General features: G+C 34.8%; 1 protein-coding gene across 1 annotated transcript in view; it reads right to left on the bottom strand.

Annotated features, from left to right (window-relative positions):
• Positions 1 to 556: 556 nt before the first annotated feature.
• LOC106667711 (elongation factor-like GTPase 1) overlaps positions 557 to 11,488 on the bottom strand; it is a 238,006-nt gene continuing 227,074 nt past the window's right edge. Inside the window, exon 16 of the mRNA XM_014395827.2 lies at positions 557 to 763. Within this exon, the coding sequence (XP_014251313.1) occupies positions 575 to 763 (189 nt within the window). The 3' untranslated portion in view covers positions 557 to 574. The remainder of the gene's footprint in view (positions 764 to 11,488) is intronic.

Here is an 11,488-nt window from a genome sequence, read left to right as displayed (position 1 = left end):
CGACTTCCTCCGAATTAAATAAAACCGCCTATGATCAAAGAAAATTTTCCAGATTTACTGCGTCCCCCACCCTGTCGTAATTGTATAAAAAGAGCAGAATACAAATTCACGTTTCACATTTTCACACAAAACCAATATGACACTACAAGAATAGAACCAGACTTTATGTGAGCATGAAATACTTGGTTCAAAATTTATATTTACATCTTAAATTGTACTTTTTCCAATCAACATATCTGTTGTGATTTACCCAGGCACTGAAGATGACCCGAATAAAGGTAGAAACGCGGGGAAAAATGAAAAAGGTGTTTTTCTGAACTACCTCCTTCTTGACCGCTCCTGACGACTTCAACAAATTATAAATTAATCTGAAGATTCTTCCACGGAATCTGCGGGGTGTTGAACCTGTAGTTTGTTAGTTTTCGATCATTTATGTAAGCAAATTGACCACATATTTAGATAAAAGGATGTTGATTAAGATCTTTTCTGTTTCTAAATCGGGACTGCACTGCTTTTGAACTTATTTCTTATGGGGTAAGTAACAAAAAAGGCGATATCAGATTATAAAAAATATTTATTTCTTTTTCGACAGGGTCCGTTGTTTTTCAGCGTGCTGCACTATCTTCTCTTCAACCGAGAGCCCTTTCCTTCTTCTCACGGAGTTCATGTACTGCCTTGCTTTGTTCTCCGTGTCCGCCTTTTCGCCGTAGTGGAGATACTCTTCTTCCGTACTGGGCGACCAAAACGGGTCGATGTCGATAACCTAAAACAGAAAAAAAATTAACCAAGATAAGATCGCATTTGAGCGTGGGATGGAACGATTTATTAACATATTAGTATATCGTATTAAGTATTATTAATAATTTCATTTTTGTTTAGTGGTCTAATTGACCATATCTATTATTTCGGTAAATTATTATTATTATGTAAGGTAATGTAGTTGAGATGAAAAATTGTCACGAGCGGGATTCGAACCCTCGACCTGCTGAATACGCCGCTGCTCTAACCACTTGAGTTATCGTGCCTTGATCCCCACGATGACTAAAATTATATATAACTTCTAATAACAATTATGAATTTGCACAATTAGATTTTTAAAAAGAAGTAAAATTTAACAGAAGGATGATGAATGCAGAACAAAAGCATCAGAAATCATCACAAATTTAGTCGGCAAAGCACTTACAATAATAATAATCCATTATATTTAGTGGTCTATACCAAATTACTTCTTTCAATTTACCTTTTTAAGTAAGGTTTTGGTTGAAATGAAAAAGTTAGTGTCACGAGCGGGATTCGAACCCACGACCTTTGGCATCACTACAATGACCATTCCATAGAAATTAATTTGTTGAATTCGTGGGGAGCGGTCAAGAATGAGGTAGGTTCGAAAAACACCATATTCATTTTTTGTCTACTTTTCGACCTTTATTCGGGTCATCTTCAGGGCCTGGCTAAATTATAATATCATTATATTTCCCTTTTCTTCGTTATCGTCCTAAATAATATCTTCCTTTCCAATATTGAATGCCGAATCACAAATCCAGAAAATTCCAAAATCATCAGAAATCACCAAAAATTTAGTCGGCAAAGCAATTACAATAATAATAATAATCCATTATATTTAGTGGTCTATTGATCAAATTACTTACTTCAGTTAATTAACCTTTTTAGGTAAGGTTTTGATTGAAATGAAAACGTTAGTGTCACGAGCGGGATTCGAACCCACGACCTTCGGCTGGGGTTCGAATCCCGCTCGTGACACTAACTTTTTCATTTCAACCAAAATCTTACGTAAAAAGATTAATTAATTGGAATAATAATGATATTTTAAAAATTCCTTTTTTGATTGAATAATGGGCTAAAAATGTGTGGTGATTAGTGACCGTTAATCGATAATTATTCAGAAATCGTGAGATGCGGTCTGGTGTGATGTAGGTTTCAGAAAAACATTTTCTTTATCGTGCCAACGTTTCGATCTTTATTGAGATCATCTTCAGAGCTCAAAGTGTTTGTCTTCTGTGTAATTGTGCCACTCTCAACACGACGCAAGAATGGCACAATTACACAGAAGACAAACACTTTGAGCCCTGAAGATGATCTCAATAAAGATCGAAACGTAGCACGATAAAGAAAATGTTTTTCTGAAACCTACATCACACCAGATTGCATCTCACGATTTCTGAATAATGGGCTAAAAGAAAATTTACATAGTTGAAAGGAGATCTCGAAGATTAAATTAATGGCAGATCTACCTCATAAAACCGAAATAGTAATTGTCCAATAAAAGAGAAATCTTTGAGAAATGAATGAAGGAAAGAGGATTTCGATAGTAAATGTAATGTAATCTCTCAATTGGACTGGGAGGAGCGGTCTGTGAGACGGAGGCATCAGGTAACACAGTAGCAGGTGGGGAATCATCAATCAAAGCCGCTGGCTTCTGGAATTACCTAACGGCGGGACCCAAAAGCGAGAAGATAAGAATGTGTCCCACCCAGCTCCAGCCGGGCCTCCAGCTCGATTAAAATCCGCCCTTTTACGAATTTCCAGGGCGAAATCTTCGAGGAATGAAACTCGCGCACTCGTGAATAACACCTGCGTAAGACTTCTAATTGTTAACAACGGAAAATTAAAACTTACCGGTCACAAACAAGTTCTAACAAACTGGTTTAGCTTCGTATTTAAAAAGAAAAATGTGCCAGAAAGGATGATGTATGGGTAGTCTCGGATAAAAATGTTCTATTAATTTTTTTTTCCTCCACGTGGGACATAATTTACACTTTTTGTCACAAACAAAGGTTCTAGTAGTAGGACAGATCTCTAGGGCGAGATCCATAGGTCACAGGGGCTGGCTAGTTTTAATAATAGGCGCATCAATCAAAAAAGGAAAAAAACACATTTTAAATAAGAAATAACCTCAAAATGTCATTTACTTAATAAGATATGGATTGTTGAATATTAAACATAAATTAGTATAATTATCTTTTGACCGATTGATGATATGATTTTGACTCTGCCTTGCATTCAAACAGTCAAATCATTTCGATTATTGCAGTACATAAAGTAAAATTACGCATAATACATGACGTCTATTTTCCCAAATCTAGAATCAAAAAGGATTGAATATGTTAATTAATAAATTGTTACACCGAAAATGGTAATATGCTTGAATGAAATATAGCGAGGACTGCCGGATCATGTCACCACGTCCAAGAAAAATATGGAGATCGAAAATCGCAAAACAGCTGATTTACAAAAATTTCCCAAATCTAGAATAATATTATTGAAGCGTTTAATTAATTAAGTTTATAGTCACACTGAAAATGGTATAATGCTTGAATGAAACATAGCGAGGACGGCCGGATCATGTCACCACGTCCAAGAAAAATATGGAGATCAAAAATCGCAAAACAGCTGATTTACAAAAATTTCCCAAATCTAGAATAACATTATTGAAGCGTTTAATTAATTACGTTTATAGTCACACTGAAAATGGTATAATGCTTGAATGAAACAAATAGCGAGGACTGACGGACCAAGTCACCACATCCAAGAAAAATTTGGAAATGAGCTGATTTACAAAAATTACCCAAATGTACAATATAAAATCACTGAATCGTTAATTTATAAATTTATAGTCACACCGAAAATGGTAAATTCCCTGAATGAAAAAATAGCGAGGAATGGCGGACAAAGTGATCACGTCCAAGAAAAATCTGTAGAGATCAAAAATCGCAAACTGAGCTGATTCACAAAATTTTCCAAAGCTCGAATATATCATTATTGAATACGTTAATTAATTAAGTTTATAGTCACACTGAAATGGTATAATGCTTGAATGAAACAAATAGCGAGGACTGACGGACCAAGTCACCACATCCAAGAAAAATTTGGAAATGAAAAACGCAAAACTGAGTTGATTTACAAAAATTTCCAAAATGTACAATATAAAATCACTGAATCGTTAATTAATAAATTTATAGTCACACCGAAAATGGTAAATTGCCTGAATGAAAAAATAGCGAGGAATGGCGGACCAAGTGATCACATCCAAGAAAAATCTGTAGAGATCAAAAATCGCAAACTGAGCTGATTCACAAAATTTTCCAAATCTCGAATATAACATTATTGAAAACGTTAATTAATTAAGTTTATAGCCACACTGAAATGGTAAAATGCTTGCATGAAACATAGCGCGGACTACCGGATCAAGTCACCACATCCAAGAAAAATTTGGAAATGAAAAACGTAAAACTGAGTTGATTTACAAAAATTTCCAAATCTCGAATATAACATTATTGAATATATGAATTAATTAAGTTTATAGTCACACTGAAAATGGTAAAATGCTTGAATGAAACATAGCGAGGACTGCCGGATCAAGTCACTACGTCCAAGAAAAATATGTAGATCAAAAATCGTAAAACTGTGCAGATTTACAAAAATTTCCAAAATCTTGACGCTAATATGTTAACTGAATTAATTATTTCTCATGGTTACACTGACATTGGTAAAATGCCTTAATGAAACAAACAGCGAGGACTGGCGGACCGAGGAGATGATGAAACCTCTCATGTAGCTTCTCACTAGGCCAAAACTTTATAAATAATATTTTTACACTGATAGTAAATCTATATAGAATCTATAATCTATATAGATCATGACGATATTAGAAAGCGGAGTTCGGTATTTCCGAAGGACTTCAGTCATTCGGTTTACTGTATTTTTCCTAGTTCATTAGTTCAGTTCAATTGACTCCTTCTTCTAGGAAGTAATAGAATATTGATTGTCATCTTCGATTCTCTTTTCCAGGTTATCTTGCGACCTTAGGGTATGTCTCGATTCGCTTCGCATATGATCTTTTTAATTTGCTAATGCTCCAAGGTTACTCGGCTGACTTGATACGAGGATCTTTTTGTCAGTTTAACCTTTTCATTGCATAACATGAAATGGGGTCATTGCACCTCATCCGTGTTGTGTCGGTGTTTTTTCAGAAGTCAGTGACCAGTATAAAGCACTTATCACTCCCTTGAGTTTCACCCTGTCTAACTGTATCAATGTGTTGCCAGTTGTGGTTAGGGCTAACCTTGAGTTTACTATGTCCGGCACCTCTAGAGTTCGTCCATTTCTTATTTTGATTTGTGAGAACCCATTTTGATACGGATGAGACTAGGTTTGATCTTGCTATCCCGATTAAAATTATAGATTCATTGCCTATCTGGTCTGTTTGTCTGCTTTTTCATTACGCACAATTGTGACTGACACTCAAGATGTTTTTTAATGGATTCACCGACCTTTTTACGTTCTAATGCTTTTGGCTCATTGGCAGTCTCTGATGTCGACTGGTCAGTGGATTTTAAAAATTTCTGACACCAAGCATTGCTAGTACGCATTTCAGCGTGAAATAACCAAGTTTACTTCCCTAACGTGTTAGATTAACTCGTATTTTGGTCTTGCACAGAACTTGACGGCATTGTTAAAACATTAATCGGATGTTCCAAAGTATGTGGCCATGATCTTATTTGTTATTCTTTGCCAAATTGCGGGTCATGTTTAGTCTCCATCCAATTTATTTGTACTGGGCCTCACCAACTATTTTGGATATGACTTTTTACGCGCTAATGCGTTTAGGACCGCTTGAACAACCAAGGTGTACTTCCGTAGTGATCTCGATCTTATAAACTGATTAAAAATATATATATTTAAACACGAAAAAATAGGTGGTTTTATTCGAAATCACCTCAGATATTATACCTTTTTGTATTTTAATACAATTTGGTACAATCCCTTGCAGTATTTTTCATTTTTTCTTTTTGTTCTTTTATATCTGAGATGATATCGAATAACAAAAAGAGAAAATGAAAAATACTGCAAGGGATTGTACCAAATTGTATTAAATAAAGGTTTAAATCAATTTTTACCATTTGACAAAGAAAAATCGATTCTTTTAGAAAAAAAGGCCGCTTGAACGACCAAGGTGTACTTCCTTAATGAACTTAATGTTAACTAATTTTTTATTGTAATTTTTATTATACCTTGCAATGCCATATAAACTGATTAAAAGTATATATATTTAAACACGGAAAATTAGGTGGTTTTATTTAAAATCATCTCAAACATAAAAGAACAAGAAGATAAAATAAAAAATACTGCAAGGGATTGTACCAAATTGTATTAAATAAAGGTTTAAATCAATTTTTATTAATGGACAAAGAAAAATTAGACAAAACAACCAAAGACATCATTTGAGAATTTTTAGCATTAAACTATATAAAAATCCCTAAACATTTTTGAATAAATTAAAGCTACTTAATATGTTTTGATAATAATAATATAAAATTGTCTAAAATTTTAGTAAATATGTTTCTTTCTAGGCAGTAATTCTGCTTGTAAAATCACATAGTTGCTCAAGAATACAATAAAGAACGGAACTATTTTAGCCTTTAGATACGTAAATGTCTATGTAAATAAATAGAAAGATTAACGTGTGGGAAAAAGCAAGTGAGGGCTCGATTAAATTTAAAAATTCAATTGTGTTTCGAATATGCGGAAAAGGATACATTTTTGAAATAGTAAAAAAGATGTATTTTCAAATCGGAAAGCCACAATGTATAGAGGTCTAGTTTGTAGGGGAAAGGAGTGTACGAGGGCGTCGCGTATGCCGGTAGCCAAGTGGTTTGGAGTCATCAAATCTGTGGCTCCAATCTGGCAACCACGACTGACTAAAACCGTTCCCCTACACCTAACCAATTATTTATTTATTTTTTAAAAAGGGAATTTCCATTTCGTAAATTGTCGGGCTGATTTGAAAGTATAATTTTTTGTTTACACGGAGCAAATGGACTGCGTAGTATTGAGTAGTCTTATCTTCTACTCCTTCCTTTTCTCCTTTCGTCCTTTTTTTTTACCCGTATCCGAAGCCCGCTTTTTGTTCGGCCAGGGGGGACAAATCGTTATATCAAACGGTTGGAAATAATTTGAAATAACTCATTCGGATGCTAATTATTCCTAATTATTATGGCATTAAACACGAGCTGAGGTTAATATATACCCTGGACGACTTTTATAAAATAGGACACCTTACATAGTTCAAGGTACATATTAATTAAAGTTACTTACGGTTTATGTAAACCCCAAGATAAATATTTATATAAAGTATATTGACCCTATTCAACTTATACTTTAGTTGCATATATACATTTTTGACAATGTATTTGAAACAAAAAATTGAAATAATTTGTGCTAATTGCTTTATAAAATATATCCATTAATTTAAAAAAATGTGTCTATTAAATGAAGCTTGAGGTTTGTTATGATTTTTTTAATAATAATTAAAAAGGAAAGATATAAAATATATGCAAAAATTTTATTGCTTACTCTAATTTTTATGTACACTTCATTTTTTAACTACATTTTAATAACGGTAAGATTTACGTAAATCGAATCTCTGGTCTTAATATTTAAATAATATTCGAATAAAGGTTATTATTAATTTAACAAAAAATCATCTGCAGAGGAAAATTATGTGATAATGGTGTTAAACGTTGAAGCAAATGTGCTTGTCGGAACAAATAGCACGGTGGTCTGTTAATCTGTGTTCCAGTTTGCTATTTTATAATCTGTTAGAAGTTCAGACTTTGGTTTAGTTAGCACGTTTTAGTTGTTTATAACGGTCCAGTTAAGAACCTTAACCGAGGTGGCCGAGTTGTTAGGGCGTCCGATACGTATTTGCCAATTTAGCTGTCCTGGGTTCGAATCCCTGCGTAACCTTTGGGATTTTGACTAGAACATAATGAAAAAAAGAAATGGTTCAAGTGGTTCCAAGCCCTGATCCTCACAGCAAAATTATTCAGTGAATGCAGCCAAAACCTCTGGAAACACAACCTGTGATGCTAGCACGGGTGCTATGGCATGAAGGAATTTCGGGTAACGAAAAAGTAGACACGCTGGCCAGAGGATGATCTGCAAGACATACATAGACTCCGAACCTATACTTGGATAACAAAAACAAATACAGAATCCTTCATCACCGAATCGATCCAAACAATACAAAAGGAGAAGTGGATAAACTCTACCGGCGTTATCAAAGTGAACTTATGCTAGACCAACCGACTGGCAAACTGCTGCCGTTGGAGAGAGAGCCAGACCCAGAGGAGTGATAGGACTACTAACCGGTCACTGGCATCTGAGAAAACATCTCCACATTGATGATCCCATCTACACATTATGTAATAAGGAGGAAGAAACAGCCACCCATATCATCTTCGAATGCGAAGTAACCGCTCAATGGAGACATAACCAAGCATACAAAAAAAACCCTAGGGAATGAAATTGTAGCAACAACAGTCAATGACCGAATACTTCTGAGAAGAAGGATTGAGTCGATTGCACTGAACTATTGAAATAGGAAGGTACAATAAGCCAGAAATGCCTGGTGAGCACAAACCCAACTTCTTAGCATCCTCATCATCATCATAAGGCCCTAATGTATGGCAGTACTTTACTTCTATTTTAAGGCTTGTTGAAGGTTTAAGAAAACAACGAAGGGGAAACAATCCGTCCATTATCGTTAAAAAATGGCAAACATTTAGCAAGTAGTTTGGTCGTTTTTTAATACTTTATTATATATACTTTATATGTACTTTTTATTCTTTATTATGTATACTTTATACATGTCTTTTTAAACACATGACAAAATACCCAATCATCTGACTTATTTTTGTTAAAGCCTGAAGATCATCCTGGTCCAAACCAGGGAGAATGGGCATACCAGAATGATCAAAAAACCGAACAAACTAACTGTTCATCATCCTGCAGTTAAAAATTCGGGTAATTTTGTATATTACAGCTGTACAGATGTGTACAACCATCATTTTTAGTAAAGTAATACGTCAATAATTTATAAGACAAAAGTTGTTTTTTCGAGTGTAGTGAAATTTCGTTAAAAAATATGTTTACACATAATAAATGCATAGGGAATTTTATCGCGTGGCTCCTGCGGAAGCCTTTGTTTTATTTTGCATCCGCCGATCAGACAAATAAGTAGACGAAAGACAGGGTATCAAATATTACTGGAAATATGAAGAATTTCATTATAGGAGTTAAACGTCGCGAACCCACATACCTTAGTGTGGTCCAACCCGAAAAACAAGTTCTACAATCCCGGCTGAGTATGCCTATAAACAGTAATGCGTTAGTTGGTACAATGTTGGTCAAGCGGAAACCTCGCCGTTTCGAAATATCTTTAAAAACGAAAAAAAAGTCATTCATGAGGGCAAATTGCTCATTTTGAGAAGTATCTGTATTTTATACCTCTCGAAAACGCTTAATTTACATTAACGTTGGGCCGTTCGTTTATTTCCTCGTTTCGACACCTCTCCTCAAGGTGACATTCTTGAAAAAGAACGGCCTTTCTTAAATATTGATGCCTTGGCTTTTTACCCTAAGAATGTAGACGTAATTGTTATAAATTTTTGCAATTTTTATAATGGTACAACCATAAATCAAAGCCCTTGTGTATATTCTTCTACTACTTGTTTACATTGACAAGACAAATATTTCTATGTAAATCCTAACCTATTGAAATATTTTGGCATTTTCGTTTTAATTAAATTTAAAAAAAGCCTTACCAACCCATAACATATTAGAAAAAATTGCATTACTCCTCAAAATGTTGTAGTTACTGCATTTATTCCTGTCAATGATGATATTGTGAATTCATTTGACCTACCCCCTGAATCATAATTCGGGCATTCATCTAAACCTGATGAAATTCAGGTTCTGGACCTAAATTCATCGAAACAAGTCATACCCTTTTTGTAGGTGCTAGGCACTTTTTAAGAGTACGTACTTTCCCAATGCTGAGTTGTTAGATAGTTTAAAATGGCCATTAATTGAATTTGATCCGGTTTTGACTGATTTTTTGCCCAACCTTCTTAATTTAACTTATTTCCTTTTCTGATTCATAAAGTAATATAATTTCTATGATACAGGTTGGCTTAACGACCAACTAAACTTTGGGTCATGCGGACGAGGAGTCAGTTCCACTTTACAATATACAATAAAAAAAAATTAATGTCAATTCCAAGGGCTTATCCGGGATTCGAATCTAAAACAGCTAAAATATAAAAAATTAATTAATATCATACAGAAGTGCTTTAACTTCCAACTACCTTTTCGGTCAGAACTACTTTAAAATATTTTATTTCAAATTAACGTATTCAAAATGTAAATTAAACTATCCTGTTAAGGTTGGAGTCCCGCAGGGTAGTATCCTTGGTCCCATCCTGTATTCAATATTGCTGACCTCCCTACCTATCCTGACACATCACATCCATTCATACTTTTACGTGAAATGCTACACTATCCTCCACTAAAGGACCTCGTCCTCTCATATCGGTCTTTACAGGCTGACCTAATCAAGACAAAACCTTGGCGGCTAAAAATAAATGTAGACAAAAGCCAACGTATAACTTTTACCCACCGACGTGGAATGAAGCCCACTATACATACATCATATATCCCTTTCTATAGTTAACCAGCTACCTCGGGCTCGGGCTGTGTATCGACAAAAGACTAACTTGGAATCTCCATACAAGACTAAAAAAACAAGAACTGACTAGACGTTACAAAACGTTCTCACGATTTCTTGACAAACGATCAAAACCGATGCTACGTAATATGTAGTCGATTTATAATTATTAGAGAAAAAAACAGTGAAAAATAGCATAATAAAACAATTTACGCATGTAGTAAACTCATCGATACAAGGATAATATTAGTACATGATGACATGTCGACGTTTTACCGATACATTTATGCTTAGTGGTCTAATGGACCATATTAATTATTTCAATTAATTATTCTTTTCTATGTAAGGTTTGGGTTGAGCTGAAAAATGGCAAAAAGGAGGAAAATTCGAAAGGTTGTAGGTTGTGATGGGGAGCTGGTTCCGAGTGGATCGAAGTCACGATAGGTCAAGTGGTTAGAGAAGCGGCGTATTGAGCCGAAGGTCGTGGGTTCGAATCCCGCTCGTGACACTGACTTTTTCATCTCAAGCAAGACCTTATACAAAAAAGTTTTACTGATAGTTCTTTGTAATCTATATTTACTTAATATTAAAGAAATTTTGCCTCAGTGGGCTTCAATAGTCACGCTATTAATAATTCACGTTTGACGAGAAAAGGAATGAGATAATAAATAAGGGATGTCAATAAATAAAGAGTCGTAAGAAAAGGAGAACGTGTGTTAAAAATAGGAAGCTCTTGAAGATATAATACAATACGTAATACATAAATGTATGAGGTGATGTTTATAGGAGTGTCCTTGCAGGGAGGATAGAGGGGCTAATAACGGCAGGATTTATGAATGAAAACCAGTCGCCGGTGTTTTTGCGAGTGGGGCTCTCCTGAGCAGGTTGCTCCATCGCCGGAAACATCCTGTTTTTCTTTGGCCGTGTAATGAATCATTAATGGAAGGCTTGCCTGTGGGG

The sequence above is a fragment of the Cimex lectularius genome, unplaced genomic scaffold (genome assembly GCF_000648675.2).
Source record: "Cimex lectularius strain Harlan isolate CLEC.00 unplaced genomic scaffold, Clec_2.1 scaffold101, whole genome shotgun sequence".
Taxonomy (NCBI): Eukaryota; Metazoa; Arthropoda; class Insecta; order Hemiptera; family Cimicidae; genus Cimex; species Cimex lectularius.
Note: the sequence above shows the minus strand (reverse complement) of the source record. Positions and strands in the feature narration are given on the sequence as shown.